The following is a 20,257-nucleotide window of genomic DNA, read 5'->3' on the forward strand; positions in this document are numbered from 1 at the left end:
AAGATGAAAGTTGTTAAATTTTCTCCATTCTGTGAAGTAACCAATTTTCACAAAAGATAAATAAAAATCCTGAAGTTTCCAAGAAACAAGATTTCCAAACAATTTTACTTCTGAGCCATTTGAACATTTTGTTTTGATAGTGACATCTCAATTCACTTCTCAATTTTTATACTTTACTAAAAGAAAAAATAATGGATAGAGAAAATTTCATCTACCTGGAAAATTTAACCTTTTCGCCCTTGAAAAAACTCATACAATAGGTAGAGTATGAGTCACAGTATCTTAACTTGGACAGGAACTCATTCATCAGGAAATCATATGTATGTAAATTTGTGCCAATTACATGTGTCCAAGGGAAACATTAGGCTTATATGAACGATGAGACTTCTCACAGGTTTAAACATTACCCGTTACTGAGGCTGAGAAAAATCAGACATACATACAGACCTCCTGCATTATTTAACTTCTGGTCCACAAAGAGTACTCTAGAAATTCAAAGCAAACCAACTTGTTTAATTTTGAAAAGTCTAACACTGTACAAGTTCCAGTATTACTGGGAAAAGCCCCAACTTTTCAATACATTTCACATGTTTCAGCGTGGCAGCTACTACACTTTAGAAATTCATCAGCTTTCAAAGAGAATTGCACTGAGAATAGAAGCCCCTTAATGCAAGACTACTGTAGAAGACTGTTATTAAAATTGATTATTATTCAGACAATATCAATTTCATTATCTCTGATCGATTCCTAGCAATGCTCCTTAGTAGCCTTCAGTTACGAAGGCTGCATGAACAGTAACCTTATACTGCACAACAAATTGGAGTCCCGCTGCTCTCGGTAAATTTGGTAAGAGCCTGACTTATTAGCAAGCTTCTAGTAAACAGCTGTCATAGGTGCTGACTGTAGGGAACTGGATGTCAAAGCACCACCAAAGAGGGCTGAGAAAACTCTTTCCCCCCGAGGCTTTGTTAAACTGATTTATGTGTACAGGCAGGAAACTAATTGCTAATTGTTGCAGTGCATACCATGGAATTGCAGCACTCCACTCAAACGCCGTATCTCAGGAGTACCAACAGACTTCAGTTTTACACTCTGCTGATGAGAGATGCATCCTAAACAGGAGTTTGCAAGTGTTTGGTGCTTAAGAAATTTTACACGAGAATTCTTTGCAATGCCCTGTGCCACCATCTCCTCCTCGGAGAAAACAGCCACCCTCTAAGCACGCTGTATCACTGAGAAGTTGAGAGCCAATACAGTTAACTCAGCAGGAGTAAACTCTTCGAGTTCTTCAGGCAATTAGTAGATAGTCAGCGTATCTAGTGCCACTAATTAAATTGTTAAGGGGTTTTGTTCTGGGAGGTTTGCTTCTCAGTATCTTTATAAGTAGGTCCCTGGGACCACTAGCCAAAATTGCTGACTCTCCTTGTATTGAGTTGCAAGGACTGGGTGGTGAAGGACAACTTTGTCCAATTTCTGTATCCTCTGGCATTTCCCCATTGGAAGTAATTGGCCTAAGATGAAAACTGGTTGTCATCTCAACAGCCTGCATGCTTTTTTTCCTTCAAATTCTTTATGTTAGAAAAAAATATGGTTTGGTTACATCTATAAAACTGATGGATGGCAACGTAAATAAGTCTTTTGCCTCTAAATCCTGCCTTTTAGCCAGCATTAGTGTCAGAATCGCTCAGAAATGCCTAGTCAAGTATTTCTCTTTTTCAGGTAAAGTCAACTGTGGGGCCTACCACTCACCAAAAGTTTTTTCAAAGGTATGGCTTTTTAAAATCCATAGATGTTTTACCATCTGTCATACTGAAACAGAAACAATTCTCTGAAAACTCGAGCTTTCCAAACAGCTACAGGCAAAGGGGAGAGCGAGATGTCCTGGGGGCAGCCCGGCAAACAGGAAGATTCAACCTATCATCAGAGCCTTCCTGATCCCTCCGTTAGCCCCAGCAGGCAAGAACAAGGTATGCTAGACCTTTAAAAAACTAAATTTCTCCCTCACCCATGCTGGCACAACTCATTGCATCATCTATTAGTAAAAGTAGTACTTGTCACCATTCAGAATTGCTGTTCTAATTGGGACTAAAATGCCCCACGCTTTTCAGCGGTCCTGGTAAAGAGGTAGATAGCTACTGGCCATGGAAATTGGTTCTCTCTCTAAACCCTAAGCACACTTCTGCTACAATGAGTATGAGGTAATGTCAGCAAGGTAATCTCTAATTTTAAAAGAGCTGAGATTATGCAATCCAAATATAAGTAATCAGAGCAAAATTCATTTCCACTGTATAGCCTACAAAAAACTAGTGTTCCTTTTCCTTAGAAAAAGCGAGGTGCTGTACCAACACACGGGTGTTGTGCAGGAAGCACTCCAGTGGGAGAAGTTCAGGCGTCAGGTCCTGTTCCACCTACCGCAGAACAGGCTTGTGACCCTCCATCCCCTGCATCCTGTGTAACCTCCCAGCAGTACTGAGCTGTTCCCATCTTCCCCTCTCAAATTTCCACCCTGAGCCTGTGAATGTTGCATGGAAACAGATGCTGTACCACAAAAAAAAAAAAGGCAGATTTATGGAAAAAAAACCCCAGTAATTAAAAAAAAAAATCTTTGAAAATTCCCAATTAGCTCATCTATGCATTTTGTTATTCCACAAATTACACATCTTGGAATGATACACTTATAATAAAATACTCAAAAACATCATTCTCAGTTTTCACTTTGATGACACATGATGTCCACCCCAGGACATGAGATACAATACACAAATCCTCCTGCTTCTCTTCTTTTGAGAAAAGGTCTCAGAGGTTTGGAAAGCTGTCCTTTATTCTATTATATCTCAAAATCAAAATAAAATACTTTTTTGTCATTTAGAGAGTTTCTGAACTGGTAAGTTGGCCCAATTGTGATTTTCTTTCTATTTTCCCTAGCAAAAACCTGTATGTTCTTTTAGAGAAAGGAGCAGTAAGACGGAAGCCATTCATGTGGGCTATGACAGATAAGGACATTTATCAAGGGACTCATTATGCCAATGTGAATATACAGCTTATTGGATCTGATTTATTACTATATCACTGGTGTATTGTTTAAAAAAAATTTTAAGGCAACACTGTGTACTTCATTTACAAAGGACACAGTTACAATACAAAAATCAGACTTTACTGTAAATTATTTCCCAAAGCAAACATCTAAAATTCAATATATTTCTATGGGTACCATTAAAAAAATAATCAACTGAGAAGAAAAATTGTCCTCAGTGAACCACGTGGTGGATTGAAACACGTCCCTATAATGTTAAATAAACCATAAGCTAAGACATTTCTTCAAAAAAGAAAAGGAATTTTATAAGCATATGCTGTAACTGACCCTAACAGGAATAAACTTACACCTCCATGTCAAGCATTATATCAATATAACGCTTCCTTCTTTTATCTACAGAAAAATAAATGAAAGAGTTATGTTTGGCAAATTAAAAAAAAAAAAGAGGCAAATTGAATGAAACCAAGGAAAAGTATAAAACAGACAAGCCTTTGTGCTAACACCTCTGAAGAACTGATATAAGCTACTTGATTAAAAAAATAAAATCATATTTCACATAAGTGGGTATCTGGAGCCTAAATTTATCAGGTCGCTGTTCCACAGATACCACTTGGGTCACACGGGGCATCTTTCTTCCACAAAAGACAGTTCCCCACGTTCTCAGAGCCGTTCTTCGCTGGGGAGATAGCAGGAGGATAAGTGGGAACTTTCACTTGTTTGACATTACTCTTATCTCCTTTCAAAAGGGGCTTTGTACTTATAAATACACATTCAAAATTATCATGTGAATAAAGAGAACCCCAAGTGATTACACAGAGTGTGGGAATGAAATAAATCCAGAGAGCTCGCTTAGCTCCTGGTTACCCAGGGACGTGCCAACATCCATTTCTAAAGATGTAGTAGGCAGGACTTCAGACTCTGCCTGACTATATTTAATACTTGTTTTTTTTATGGCAATACAATAAATATCTGAGACTGATATGCAGGAGGGAGTAGGATGAGTTCCCACCGAGATTTGCTTTTTGCAATGCATTTTTCAACAGCTGGCATGACAAAAAACCAGAATTTCCTTTTGTACAGGAGACACAAAAACAACCACTTAGATAACAAGCGAGCTGTGGCCTAGGCCAGCAGATTGCTACCATCAGCCATGTAATGTCAGTATGTAGCTATTAATTAACAGTAGCTGTTAACAGGAGTAGGACAAAATGGTCCTTTCCTAAGGGAAGCAGGCACCAGAGCCCTCCTTTCTCTCCTCATACCCTTCCTTTAGAATGAGAGGCTCTGCTCCTGCCCTGGTTTCTCACTCCTGGGACAGCAAAGTCAATTTTGCCAAGCAGCAGCCTGTAAATTGAATTCAGCCCAAATGTCCAGAACTGAAAGCTTTCCAGAAGTTCTGGGCTCTCTTTGCTTGCTACGTCTGTGTTTCACAGGCTTTCCCCGATAAAGAGGTGTGGAGCTCCAGGGTTTTAACAGTACTGATTATAACCGATCAGGAACAACCAATACTTGGGTATGGAAGTTTCTGACTTCACTTTCAGAAGAAACAAGTAAACTCCTTTTCTCACTGCACAGGGACTTTTGTTTCTTTGGCCATGACCGCACAGGAGAGCGGTTGCTGTTTACTCTCCCAAAGCCCTTTGGAGAATTAAGCTGAAGTTATGGATGCACTGGGCACCGGTGACAAACCAGTTCTTGCCAGAGATGGATTTGTGAGGTTCTGCAAGTGATATAACCAGCTGGAAGAAAGAACAGATATGCCTCTAAAGGACACTTAGTTACAACTAGATGTATTACAAAGGGATTTAAACCTCCCTATTGCTCGAGAAGCGTGGGGGGGGAACCCCATAGTGAAGAAAGCACTTCAGTGAGAATATACAGGATGAAAAGCAGAGCTGAAATACAGGAGCTGCCCTATAGACTGGATGAAGAACAAAGTGAAGACACTGCTGTCTGTGGCTCCCCAGTCTTAACTCCGGAAAAATGCATCCAAGAGGACTGTGAATCTGATCGTAACAGAGACATACGGTTTCCTGAAAGGAATTACATGGGATAAGGCTCTTAGAATTTTAAAGATAGTGTTCGAGAGAATTAACTATTGTGATAAATAAGGTATAGCTAGAATTATCATCAACATCCACACAACTTTCCATTTTTCTTTATACTTACTATTCAACATAAATCTTTGTTTATCAGTTTAATTTACAGAAGTCAACCCCAAAATTATAACTTCCTATAAAATAAACATGGTAGTCCCAAATTTTTGAAATACATTAGGGGTTTTTTTTCATTTTTACCTGGTTTTGGAAAAACAAAATTGAAATAATTTCATTTAAAATAAAAATACCTTTTATATTCCCCTTATTGAAATGCTCTGCACTGTTAAACATGCAACACAATGTATTTTAAGAAAAAGATGCCAAATTGGATAGTAGCAGTTATTACAACAATAGGTCTTTGAAGAGACTCTGTTTCTGCTACTTTTTGTGCTTTCATTACCTTGTCCCTTTACATTGTGTTAATACTATTCAACTCAAACCTGAACGGAAAACTCACCATAGTTCAGTTTGCACAATGCCCAAACGTTTACCGTGCTAAAATATAAAAGCTTAGCAACATATATGATGGCCAAAATCTTGGCACTTAATGACATTAACCTTGAAATCAGTGACAAAGCTCCCCCTAACTCTAGACCAAGGTGTTTCAGATTTTTTTCCCTTGTCTTTTCCTGAAGGTAGGGCAAGGGAAAAAAAAATCACCCAGGAGGCAGAGGGGACAGTATGCAGCACAAATGGTACACACTAATTGCGGGGGGGGAGCAGAAAGAAAAATCAATCCATTAATTATAAACACGAATCTGCTGGATAATTCAATTATGTGGTAATGACCATCGGACAGCTAACACGCATCTGGCAGATGCACAACAGGATAAAGATATACTAGTTTAGCATCCCCCTTTTTATACACAGAAGGAAGGAAAAACCAGCTGAATTTTCAGAAGCACTGAACTGATATTAGAAATCTGAATCCCATTTTAAGAAGAAACATTAGTTTTCATTGAAAATTTGGCTCATTTACTTCTGAGAATTCAACGGTGTGCTTAGCAAAATTGTTGGGTGTTTCTGTACTTTTGAAAGTCTGCGTGTTACGACCTTAAGCATTTATTATAAACTTTAGACACTTTCACATCTAAATGCATTCATCACTTTTGAAAACAGGACTTTTCCTATTCTAACGATTATATTTTGGAGCCGCAGACACATTCCACAGGGAGCAAGGCACAGATGACAACTCTCCAGCTATGCCCCCTTGACACGCTCTCTATAAAAGGGCTCCGAGAACTCAATCTTGCGATGGAGCCTCAAACTAGCTGTCCCAGGAGACAGCCTACTTTCAGCCTATAAATTTTACCAGCTCTGTCCATCTTTGTTACCCTAGTAAATTCGGCTGGTTATGGATATAATTTTAAACAGTGCCCGAGGTACTCTGTACCTCGTCTTCTACTTGGTCTCTTTTGGATGTGGGATTTATGCCCTTTTCATATTCACCCTGAAGGCTTGTGGGAGCTAAGTTACACCAGACTTGAACTCAAACCTTTTCATATATCTTCCAAAAGAAAACTGAAGAAAAGTCATATTCATGGCACAAGCAGATATAGTACTACTGGATTCCTATCAGCTTGGTGACATTTGCAGAATTATGTCTGGTTTTACCAGTTCTGACTCTGCCCGTGCTATGGAGCAGATTGTTTCTCTTATAAATATTTATCTCAGCAAATTTAGTATTCACACTCCTAAAGTGATAGATTTACTGATTGAATACTATTAACAATATTTGTCCTAATTTCTGTCAGCATGTAAAATGCAATGTACAGGGCAAGGAAAACTCTTCAGGTTTTTTCTGGTGACTCCTTTCCCCCTTTCAGGCACCTCTGACAACTCAAGTCCTCTTGAAAGCTCTGAAACATCAGGAGTAAACCGATTTCTGCTTTTTATCATCAACATTGTGAGCACTTCCCTACAAGGGGTAGGGGAGGTGTTCAAAAAGGCTTACAGAGATAATCTTTACTTAGGCTGTATCATTAGTCAATTTGGCCAAGGCCAGTAATTACAACCGTGCTAAATTGCACTGAATTTCTGTAGCATTGACATTTCACAGGAAGTAAGGTGCAAAGTTGAAGGAATAAAAGCCAACACAGTGACTTCTCTTACCTAATGATTTCTGGTATGTGTGTTGGGGAAAAAATGCTTAGCATGGACCTGGCTGTTGTCCACGGCCAGTGCAGGACTGACAGAAGTGCAGCGCATGAGCTCTCACCAAGAGCCTCTGATGGAGAAGCTGCACAGGAACGCCCGCATCTCCCATTTGAGCAAACTGCACACAAACTGCTGTTATCCTACATGATCCTCCGTTCCTAACACAGATTGGCAGAGGGGCTTCATTCAGCTCACACGGAATCCAGTCCAAATCCCAGCGCTATCAACACAAGTCTCCCACTGCACTTCCGCAACCTCTTCAGAAGCCCAGAGGGTCCCGATCCTCAAAGCTTTCCGATTTCATCCCAAAGCTGCAGGTGATTGCATCCCAATAGGAAGTTCCCACTCCAGACCTCCAAGCACATTAGGGTGATATGATTGGCACTGTGGTATCTTTTACACATTTTTCTCCCAAGTCCTTTATCAGGACTGTTAGCAAAATCCCTTACCGTTATTGAGTCTGATCTAAGTAGTAAGCTAAGAAAATTAAATTAATGTCATTCTCAGTAACATTTAGATACTGCAAGCTAAGCAGCTGCCACTTAGTCCTAGTAACTCAAAGTATATTATATTGAAAGAAATCTTACAATAACATATATTGATTTTGTCAGGTTTGGGCTTCCTTTTTTCTGAAGCAACATATGTTGCATGTTCTATTATTTGTGGGGCTACGTAGACATAGGTTTCATTGCAGTAGCTCTGACTCTTGCCAAACAGATGTTGAGGGGAAGCAACTTAGCACAGCATGGGATAAAAGCGGTCTCAGATCAACGTGTTGGGTTAAGAAAAATCTTCTGGGTAATGCGGTATACTAAAAGCATTGATTATATATTTATATACAGAGTTGATAGGTAGCTGAATTAATATTTGACTACATTTGTTGAAATCATGCTATTATGCAGAAAAAAATTTACCAAATTCTAAGAATTACATTAATTAAAGGACAGCAACTGTGTAAGTTTTTTAAGCTCCAAAGTATTCATATAATTAATTTTACCTAAAGTCCAGATTCTCACTAATATCCTACTAGCTAGCTGAAATAGTTTTAAAAGTGATGAAGAGTTTGAAAAGGGACATTTTCAAACTATCCTTTGAAATAATGAAACAGCAAGTGATTCCCAGTCCCCAAACACAAAGAACTGGAGTATTTTCCTGAGACTGACAGAGTTCTCTGCAATTTGCTGTAATTTGTGTAATCCCCAATCAGTAGGGCTTGGCTTATTCCAATAGTTTGCCCATGACTAAACCTAATGACAGAATTCAGTCCAATTTACTCTCTGAGAAGACAAAGAGGTTAATTTTTAACCATTCAGATTCCACACTTTTCATCACCTGTACCCTTTCCCATTATGAAAACAATTAGATTTGTATAAAGTAAAGTCAGTTCAGCACACGAAAACTGTCATGAAATCCTTTATACCTATTTGTTCCCTTCAATTTAGTAAGTGTTGGCTCAAAATATGGTACTAACCACTTCAGGATTTTAGACTTGATTTAGCAAATATAATGAAAGACAAATAATGTTAGAAGACTTCTGTGGTTACTTTCAATGTATTTCTGATTTACTCAAGAACAACTGTTTGGATGTGCATGACAACAATCCTTTCTAACCTTGGGTATGTAAGTTCTGCTGTTTCTGAACTGGGACCAAACAAAAACTTTGCAACGCGATTCTTTTATCACAAAAAAGGAACTTGCAGTTCCAGAAGCCAGAAATAAGCTCATCTCCTCCCTCATATAGAAAGAACTTTCAAAAGTTGGCAGGAAAATCTAGTTTCTTCCGCATTCACTGCTAGAGAAAAGCGATTACACTCCAATACGAACGTGTTATATAAACTTCCAAAGCACTGAAAAGATTTCACATGGAAAAAAGTTAAAATCAAACCCAGTCAGTAGATATTTTACAACATTTTATATTCATAACACAGGTACTGAAGGAAAAAAAAAAATTGTCTTTCAGAGTTCAATTTTTCCCTCCTAAACCCATACAGACTGAAGGTTTATGTCATAGTATAGGTCAAAAAACAAAAACCAAGATTCACTTATTTGCCAGAGATTGGATGGGGATTTCTTAAAGCACCAGTTATAACAAAATACCATCTAAAATCTTGCTTTTCAACAATGATATTTGATAATTGACTGGATCTGGGACAGCTGGTCTATTGTCTGTATTGCTATTCACTTTGAATTACCTATGGTTTTCAATTCACGTATATTAAAGCTAATATTAATATATTTAGCAATAGAATGTTATTAAAGCAAAACCTATAATGACTAACACAAATCCACATTGGTAAAAATTACACTAGTTTCACATGTGTTTCAGAAAGCTTCCCAAGCATTACCAGAAAAGTGAACACACAAAAAAGTCAACATTTGTAAATAAAATTCCTCATAAAACAAATCACAAGAAGTCTTAACAGTGGCACCTGATTGCATTTAGAGAAAAACATCGAAGGTACATACCTGTAGATCTGGTGAATATTTTCAGCTTTGATTTCCTTGAGAATTTCATGGTAGATATGAAGGTTATTTGGTTCTTGAGATGATGGGGGAGAAAGGCATTTCTTGCGTGCATAATATCCTATCACAATTCCAAAAATAAATAAAATCAAAGCAGTGCAAAATACTTTCAGTATCTGAAAAAAATTGCAGCGGTTGCTCTTTGGTGCCTGTCTCGTATAATGTGAGATGTAGTCAGGGTCCTCCTGAAGCCGCTGGAATCTTCCCTTTGGAGAAGATGATGGCTGGATGGGCTCCAGATCAAGGTCAGGGCTCTGCGAGTTTCCGAGGTGATGCTGGACCGCACCATCCAGTCGGAAATGGTCAAAGCCAGGCTCCTCCAGCTCTTTTTCCATGTCCCATTCCAGTTCCAGCGCTGTGGCTTGGAGCTCATCGTTGTCAAGGTACGGAGAGTGCCCCTGTGCTCTCTGGTCTGCATTCACTTTGTGATAAGCCATCTTTTTATCTATTAAAACAAAAATAATAAAAAAACCCCAAACCTAAATGTTTGTTTCCTTACGTATACATACACAATTTATTTATTCTTTGTAAACCTGGGAGATCTAAACCTGTATAATAAAAAGCAAAAACTGGGTTCTCAGTATTTTACTCTCCCCGTTTCCATCATCCTGTCTTCTTTTGTAGGATCAGCAGTCCCATGGACATCATCATCATCAGCGGGGAAACAAGATATTTAAAGGAATAGGATATATTGTAAGAATATGAATAAAGGGGATTTACGAGTGCCAATGGCAAAACACAAAAGTTATCCTATTATTTTGTCAGTCCCCAAGATAATATTAAAAAATTGAGTGAAGGCACAGAGTTTCTAAAACAATTATTTATTACCAGAAAGTAATTTTAAAGCTTAACAACTGCCTGTATCAATTTCATTTCAAACACCATACAAAATAAAGCTGTTAAAATAAAGTTGAAAAAGTAGAAATAATATAATGTGCCTGATCTGATTTTAAAAACAAGGAAATAATAAGTTAAAAAAGAAATTTCAGGGTGACACTGTACTTACACATCAATAAAAAGCTTCATTTAGATGGAGCATTCTATTATTTATAGGTGTTTTAAATGCATAGTTCCTGAATGACTGATGAATTTACTTAGAAATTGTCCCAGCTGTTTTGCTCCACTTATTTTTCCCATTTTAATGAATCAAAAGCACTGCCAGATAAGTATTTATATCAAAATCATTCCTTTAATAGCAAGACATATCTGTGGCAATTCTAGATATTTCTATGGAAGTATGAGCCCTCAGAAGGGAACTCTGACCTCCAGTGCAAACATTCAAAGTCAATTTTCAACAAATCATTTTTAACAGACGGCAACAATAGGGTGCTGTTTTCCTCCATACTTTGACAATAGCTATTCCATCACATAAGCATCTGTAATTTAGGGCTTTTCAAACATCAGACTCTCTCATCAATTAGAATAAAATGAAGATAAAGATATTAAATCTCTCACAGTGATAGATATCAGACTGACACCTACGACACTACATTATCCCTCCATTTTTACTTTTTAAGGCATTTTCTTTCTCTAAGACTTACCTCCAGATAACATTATTGAGGCCACATAATAGATGAACCTACTCTAATGGCAAAGTAGAATTTAGCTTTTTGAAGCTCTCTGAAGAGAGCAAACCGTCAGAAAGCATTGATATAATGAAACAGCCTATTGTCCGCTGAAAGACTATCTCGCTCTATACAATACCAATTTACAGATCCTATTTCCTTGTACAGCCATATAAATATCCCTCACCTATAACTGTCAGGCAGTCCAGGAACAGGCAAGAGAGCCCATACTTGAGGTACGCGTTTCAAGTGTAGCTATTGTATACACTTTGCAAATCAATGCTCCACCTGCAGTCCAAATTTTTCAACGTGCAGCAGAAGCAACAGAGTTTAGAGTGAACTAAATCATCTTGACTGAGTGTGAAAAGTTGCATTCTTTGTTTAAATAACGTTAACTAATGTTAGTCTCTAAATTCCAGTTGAGTCAACAAATGGCTTATGTCTGCGAAGTCATTCTGGCTGAACTTTAGGGACTTTCTGTTAGCCCAGCCCTCAGGTTTGCGAAGGTCCCTCTGAACTGTAGAGCTCTACAGTCCAGCAGGTCAACCTCTCCCCCACCGCTGTGCATAACCTCAAGACTTCTCAAGGGAGCACGCCGTCTCCTCATCCAGGTTGTTAAGGGAGATATTTAACAACGTCAGCCCCAGAACTGATCCCTGGTGCACTAAGCTGCTTACCAAGCATCAACTGGACATCAAGTGATTTATTAATATTCTTGAGAAAATTGAGCTAACTGATTTTCAAACTATTTATCTGCCCTTTCACTCTGTCTCCTCCTGTTTTGTTGGTGGAGGGATTAATTTGCAAGCCATCAATGACAGAGGTCACAACGAGATAATAACAACTGCCCACCCACCTCATCCTTCCAACTCCATTTCATGCTGCTTTTTATTAGAAATTAAAGGCAAGTGTTTTGTCCTTTAAAAGCAAACTAAATCATTTCTGTATTCCATAAATACATAATTTGGACTCTAGAATTACTACAGTCATTTAACAAACTACTTTAGCCAAATAAATAAATCCTTAACAGATTACTACAATATTAACCATAGAATAAGGATTAATGCTGTTTTTCAGATGCAGTTGCATGGCAAATATTAATCTTGCTGCGCTTATAAATGGTGACCGTTGCATATCCGTAGTAGTTAAGTTTTCTCTGCATTTATGACATTTTAAAAGTGTATGTTATTGTTCAATGGAGTGTATTAATAAAGGTTATTTAAATCTACACATAAGCGCATAATAAAAATTCCTATTAAATTTCTTGAAATGGTTGTTAATGCAGATGAGTAGTAACCACGTTCCACAGCTTAGTATCTCAGCAATTCAATTTTCATACAAAGTACCAGAACCAGTCACCTCGCTCCAGAAAAAAACCCAAACAGCTAAATGATCTAAACTAAAAATCAATATTCAATTCAGTTTTATATTTGAGACCAGTCTTTGGCATATGGGATCTTCTTAGCAGCACACGTGCTTTAGTTAAAGCATGGAAAGAATGCAAGAGGAACTCCAGTTAACATCACTTTTTCTACTAATGTTGCTAAGCTTATTATTTGAGCGTAAGGACACAGCACGACTTACCACAAAGTATCTGAGATGAGAGCCCGCAGTGTATTTAACTATGCCAACAGGGATTTTAGAAAGGGGTCTCCTGATTCTCAAGGCACAAGTCATTTGTGCCACGTAATCTCTATTACCAGTTCTCTTTAGTGTTTGGCTTTTTAAGGAAGTAGGCCTGGCTTAAAGATTATGTATTAAATGTAATTTTAGGTCAGAATTAGAACGATAAAGAAAACGCTACATAGAGAATAAAACAAAAAAAAGACAAAAATACAGATAAACTATGAACTCAAGAAAAAACACTATGAAACTATAGTTCAGTCTTCTTTATAACACAGACCGTAAAATGAACATATTTTTGAAAGACACTTTTGAAAACTTCAGGAGATAGAAAATCCATCCCATCTGCCAACAAGCTGTTTCAACATTTAATTGTTGTTAAATAAATGTTTTATTATAAAGATAAAAGAGCAACTGCAAAATGCCAGAAGTCTGAATATGCACCAAGCGAGCTTTAAAGCCGTTCTATAGGGACAGCAAGGGGGATCAGAAACTCTGGAATACTGGACAGAGCCAAGCTGATGACCAATACAGTCGATGTGCATTTCTATACTTCCACTTATTTTTGTGGAGAATATTTAGAGAGAGGTATCAAACCAATGCTAAATATCCTTTCAATTAACTGTACACCAGAAATCAGGAGAGTCAGCTTTATCAAATCGTTATTGCTTTAACGAGCCCGTTTTGAAACTATCTACCTCTTCTTTGATCTTAAAAATAACACATTTACATCCTGTTCTATAGGTGCATCTTGTTATGAAACAACCAGAAACTTTGAGACAGCTTTCCTGTTTGAATCCCTTATCAATGAAGCCTTTGAAAACTATGTAATAATGACTACATGAAAGGTGTTGCAGCATCTGTATCACCGCCACTCTCTAATATCTCCACAACAGAAAAGTCAGCTTCTACGAACATTTTATGAAACCAACAAGGAGACACCATTATGAATATATTACAGTAAATTCTTTGTGACCGGTGTTGTAGTTGTCAAATCTAGTTCATAAATAGCTGAGACGATTAGCAGGCTCATTCACAGCGGGAAGAGTGGCAAGCGTTAACGTGCTGCCCATAGCGAATGCCTTCTTGGGCCATTTGGTGTTCAGCACTGAAAAGGCAAGCTTTACCCAGGAATTGCACTAAAGGCATTGCGGCCTCTTTGTATAGTCACAAAACCAGAAAGCCAGGGTTGCTGGCTCATCTCAGTTTAAAGGTTCTTCACTTTGATTTTCTTCTCGGTATACTCTATACAGAGTGCTTTTGCTTTAAGTCCTTGTAATCTTTTTGCGTCCAGGCAAACCCCCAAAGCAGATATGATGTCACCTGTTTGAAGGGCAAATAGCTGTACTTATTGTGGAAATCGACACCCATCGTGCATACAAGTCTTTAAAGTGTAGATGACAGCAATTTAGTACTTCGTTAAATGATGCCAAGTTTCAGGCGTAGACAAATTTCTTTAGAGTTACAAATCCCCGACAAAAGTTGTTTGCAGAAGAGATTACGATGCCCTTGTCAACAGCAACATTACACTACACTGTAATTCAAAAAATAATGTGATATTTCCATCATCACTTCTTTAATTTTCTGCAGCAATAATTCCTCCCTTCCCTCACGTTTGGGATATGGGCTTGGCAACCAGTTCAGGTACAGTAGGACAATTATGTTCCTTGTCACTCTGCACAACCACCGTATAAAACCAAATGACAAAACTTACTAGTTGTTCACGTTTCATTAGCTGACTCAACCCAAACACAATCCGAAAAACCGTGCGGTGTCGCAGTAGAAGACACAACAGAGAGATCAGACTTGAGAAAGAAGGTGTACAGAATACAGATAATTCTTGAGTCCAAGCTGTCTCCTCATATAACACTAATAAGTACCTTTTTGGCATACGTGGTGATATAGAATATTTAACTTCTTCAAAATGTCTCACCAATCTTATCATGAACAGCTGTGTGGACCACAGTTCTATTAATATTAGCACAAAGGATTACTACATGACAAGATGAGGGTCTATACCACACCTTGATTGATAAGACTCACTCACAATGATGTCCAGTTGGAAACAAGAGTTAACTTACCTGTCAAAGAGGGACCGATTGCATCGAGCTATAATGTCCTGGGCCAACCAGGTGTGCATAGGTATACACGTATGTATTTGCCTGCTGCCTTTCCAAAACCTTTAAAGTCCTGGGGCTTGGGGAAAGAAGAATTGCTAGGAAGCTCCTTCTCACCCAGCAGACAACCATCACATAAAGATGAGGCAGAGTCAGCTGGTCTCTAATATGCTAGGCATGTATTACTAACATAGATCTTTTCCATCCTCAGACATGTTTAGTTTGCAAATACCTATTCGCCCGAAACAAAACTCAGAAATATGTACTGAACTGAGAGCAGCTAACAGCATCTGTGATACATGCATAGCCTACCTAGGAGGTTTATTAAAACTGCAGCGTAATCAGATCAGTATAAATGGCTCTGTTACAGAGTCCGTGCTTTTCTTGTAGTACACGCTGTGCTGCTGCCTTCGCTTTGCTTCCACTTCCAGAACAGCTTTTCCCTTCAGCTTGGGTGGGTAACGGCTCAGTTTTCTACCTGCTCACTCTTTACCACACCCATTTGCAAACATCAGAACAACGGTCTCAAACAAGGAGGGAGAAGCCACACACACACACACTGGTTCCTTAGTCCATGAATTAATCACTCATCCTTCCTTTGGGCTCCACACACGGATCCCGCTGTTCTCCTTGGGAAGGGCATTGGATGGGATGGCGGTGTTTCTAAAAGTGAAAAAGCAGACAAACAGGAGTCCCAGCACTAGGAGAGATGTGTTGCGTGTGCGCATTTACGTGTTGTTCTGTTCTTAAGCTAGGTATATAGGGAAGAAATGACGTCCTACACCTTTGTTCATTTGCAAGAGGATGCAGCCCCACCACCTAACCTCTCCTACCCCAACCACCTCCTCGCCATTTACCTTCCCACACCTCTCCCTCAGCTCCTGTCCATCCCCATCCCCATCGCAACCCTGTTCCCTTGGTCCTCCCTTCCCTGCTGCCAGAGCTGCCACCCTGCTCCAGCATCTCTTCCTCAGCTTCCCCGGGAAATCCCAATAGCTGATGGGGCAGGGAAATCCCACCTGACACCAAAAAAAAGTGTGCTGGAGTTCTTATCCCTGTTTGGGATTTCAAGGACTTGGAGACCTCATACAATTACAACAAACACAATGCATTCACAAGGGATGCAGTTGCAGAAAGTAAGAATATGTTTCCTGTGAAAGAAGAAATTTTAGCCTTGTGTTTCAGCCAGTCCTTGCCACAGCTGGATTTAAACTGCAGCATCGCTGGATCCTGGGTGAAGGCGCGTGTTGAACTCCTCTGCCCCCTGCGCCCGGTGGGATTTGGGATGGTTAGCAGCAACCACCTCTTCTTGCAGGGCAATCAACCGACTCAAAACACCTCAATCTTTCCCCTTCCCTATTTCTCCTCATAACAGCTGCCTGTATGCTAACCTAATATTCAGTTTGCCTGCATAAATATTTTTTCCAAATTTGAGGTTTCATCAATAATATATTTTGCATTACATTTCCCCAGACATTTTAATTGCCTCTGAAAGAAATAAAACACAAAGCTTTACCGAGACAAAAACTATTATTGGGGCATTTGCATTTAAGCTTATAGTTCAACTGATGTGAAATGAAATTATTGTAAACGCTGTTTAACTTGAAAATGCTGACAGCGATAGCTGCAATAACAGGCCCTAGCAGTTCTTAAGAAAGTTAATTTTATATGACTCATTTCTGCTTTGGAAATTTTTATGTCGCCTGTCTTTGGTTTGGAAACATTTCACTTGCCTTCCCCCCCCCCCCCCCCCAATCTCTTTTTTTCTCGTTAATTACAGTCAATCATATTTAAATTATTGTAAAAAATTAAGTAATTTTAACATTAAAAATTCAGAAACTGTACACTTGCAAGCTACTAGACTCTAAGAAACTGTGCTACTGGGAGTCTACTATGCTTCAAGAGGTGCAAGCCAACAGTACAAAATGCTATGTGATTTCAACCCATGTCCTTAAAAAAAAGAAAGGACAACAACAACAAATAAAACCCCAAATAACAAAAAAGGTCACTTTTATGGATAAGCTACAAACAGGAATCTGACCTCATCCTAAACACAGACTCCATTCTTGGTTTTTAACAATCATTCCCAAAAATCTAGCAATGAAAATATTAACACATTCTGCTAGGAGGAAAAATAAGAATAAATAAATAAACAAACCCCTCACCTACAAACAACAATAAAAAAAACCCCAAACTCATGACTCGGGAGCAAACTTACCTGGTTACAGAAGACAAATCTTCCTAATATTAAGATTCCACATGGAAATCAGAGATACACACGACATATGAAACCCTAATGTCTCATGTCAAGAGTAATTTTTTTGACAAAAGCAGATTTAAATGGCGTATTTAAAATACTGATACACACAAGTAATATGTTTCTGTTGTCACCATCCTGTGGTCTTCTAACTTGCTGTAGAAAAACAGGTCAGTATTTATAAAAAAAAAAATCCTTATTTCAGAGTACAATTTAAAGAAGCTTTTTTTTTTTTCATTTCTTGCTCAGTAGGGATTTATTGAGTTTTATCAATTTCAACAATGACATGGAACCCTTAAAAATAATATATTATGAAGCAGAAGATGGCAACATTTACAATTTAGCTTTATTGGAATTTGACTATATTTTGATAGATGACAGCTTTAATGATTCCGTGCATGGTTTATAGCAGAAAACAGAGTAAGGCAGTAACATAATTTTCTGCTTTTTTGAACAATCTGTAGCCAAAGAATTCAGAAAACAAGGAAGTTTACTTCATAATCACACCAGATTTATTTTCTGGGTGAACTCTCGAATGTTAAAGCTCAAGTACACAGAGTGATGTTGCCATGGCAACTGCTACTGCAACCCAAGATTGGAACATGTTTATGAAAGCACATTTATAAACCCGTATACACATGCCGAGACACACCGACGCTCCAGACTCCTGTCAGAAGGCAATTGAGCTCTTCACGCGTTATCGGTCCCGATTCGACGTACGATGTACACAAAGCAAGGTTGTTTCCGCATATTGTGGTCATGAAGCCTTCAAGCCCCTAACTCCTGTTTCTAGGACCTAAACCAGGAATCCTTAATTTGCCATAAGATGTAATATTAGAAGATTTAGTGTTGCTATAGCTATAGGCAAAGAGTGCAGTAGTAATATGTTTGGTGTCCTTTCACCTTTTGTTTCTAAATCTCGACTGAAATAAGCTGTCAAGTTTGAGAAATGTCAGAATTTGGTCATTTGAGTCTGCCCGGAGGTGTAATTTTGCATGGTATACAATTCCTGTGAATTTATCACAACATGTTATTTCACACATAGTCAACATGGTGTGACATTCAGCATCCTGAATTCGCCAATGTCTACACGCTGAAATGAGTTTATGATTTCTCTTTAAAAGAAAATCCAAGGTGCGTTAGCTCAGGTGAACAAAGGAATCCTCAGCAGATTTCTGGGGATAAAAGTCAACAGAAGCATCCCTTCTTTCTGCTGCTTCGTCCGCGTACGTGTTAGGCAGCTCTGCCACTCTTGACACAGCCTTTCTGCATCAGCCAGCATTGAGTTCAGTGTGGAAGCATCTTAAATTAAAAACTGGGTTGTTCCTTTAGTTGAGTGTCACCCTGCGAACATGTTTAAGATCTGCGATGAAGTAAATCTTTATGTATAAATCTGTATGTATATATCTGGGTTCAGTAGCTTTCTAGGAGAGTTTTACACTTTGATGTCAGTCCTGGAATTAAGTCACAGAAAGCAGATATAGCTGATGCTGTTTTCAGCCAAGTCCTACTCAACTGCGACTGCAGCCTTGGGAGAAGAGGCACAGCCCTTAGCCTATGGTTTCATCTTCAGCTTCTCTCTGTCGGACTCCCAATCACCACTTATGGAAATCTCTCAGCTTGGCCGAGACGTATAAAGATGAGGCTATTACATGAAATAAACTAGAGAAGTCCATTATCCTAAAGATTACCTCAAATCTCAGTTGGCTATGTCAGCCTGTTACAGTCGCTTGTGACACCTACAAGTTGACAATTAAACTTTTATAGACGCAGAATTTATCATAGACTGCTATTAGGCTGAACTCTGAGCAGTCCTTATTAATAGTGTTAGTCTGCACTAATGAAGTTACAGTAATAATTTCTTAAGAAGTAAACATAATACTTCTTGACCGTGAAGAGAGCAGCCTTAGAGAGGAGCATGATACATACTTCACAATCAAAAATAAACAGATCGTCTGCTTTAGAGGAAAAACTTTTAATAAACCTTCTTGTTCTTTTAGACTAGGCTAGGGTTTGTGCATAGCCATTAAAGCCTAAACTGTTTACGCTGTAGTACTTTTTGATTTAGAGACATTACCAATTGAAGATAAGCAAAGCGTGCATTACAACAAGAACAAAGAGGACATATTCAAGAAACATATAGCTTAGTATATTGAGTTAAAGCAAGCTATAAACTATATAACTGATGCTTAGAGGTATTTCAGCACTTCTCATTTAAATCAGGAATTGTGCAGGAACAGAAGGACTGATGGTTTGTGCTAATTCAGCTTTACACCATCAACTAAATGTATGTCGATGATCTTGCAAGATGCTGATACCCATGTTCAGGTACGCATTCTCGTACAAGACAGCTAGTGATGTCGGAGAACTTTTCAACAAAGTAATATTAATCAGAAGATTACAATCTGCCCTTAAACAGCAAATGCCACAGAACAGCAGCTGCGGATGACCAGTCACTGAGCAGACTCTGTACACCAGCTAATATGTACTACCGCTTCCTCCCTCCAATTTCCTTTAAAAAGCAACATTAATCCAAAAATACTCCAAACAACAGCTTTGAGAGAAGACTAAGCCCACTCTTCCCTGCTTTCAGCTATAAAACAGAACAGTATTCATGTCACCGTAAAATACGTTACAACTTCTTAAAAAGATGGGATGATACTTCAATTACACTAATTCTCTTAATTCTGGAAAGTTGTACTGAAAAGTTGACAATTCACAGAACCACGGAAGCGTTGGCTGGCAGGGACTGCCGGGGTCACCTGCTCCAACCTCCCACTCAAAGTGGGACTGCTGCCAAGAACAGATCGAGTCGTGTCGTCCTTAAACTGAACTCATCAAGCATTCAATCAGAGCTAAAGGGTTCAATATGAACACAAGCA

The 20,257-nt window shown here is 38.6% G+C and overlaps 1 protein-coding gene across 9 annotated transcripts in view; it reads right to left on the reverse strand.

Moving 5' to 3' along the window:
- Positions 1-20,257, reverse strand: part of NAALADL2 (N-acetylated alpha-linked acidic dipeptidase like 2) — a 491,555-nt gene that overhangs the window by 275,084 nt on the left and 196,214 nt on the right. For all 9 annotated transcript variants that reach the window (XR_008578279.1, XM_054835389.1, XM_054835390.1 and 6 more), the window contains one exon: positions 9,757-10,258. Coding sequence is in view for 8 of the 9 variants with exons in the window: in XM_054835388.1 (XP_054691363.1) it covers positions 9,757-10,258 (502 nt within the window). In the remaining variant the exon portion in view is untranslated. The remainder of the gene's footprint in view (positions 1-9,756; positions 10,259-20,257) is intronic.

Source organism: Grus americana, chromosome 9 (genome assembly GCF_028858705.1).
Source record: "Grus americana isolate bGruAme1 chromosome 9, bGruAme1.mat, whole genome shotgun sequence".
In the NCBI taxonomy this organism is placed as follows: domain Eukaryota; kingdom Metazoa; phylum Chordata; class Aves; order Gruiformes; family Gruidae; genus Grus; species Grus americana.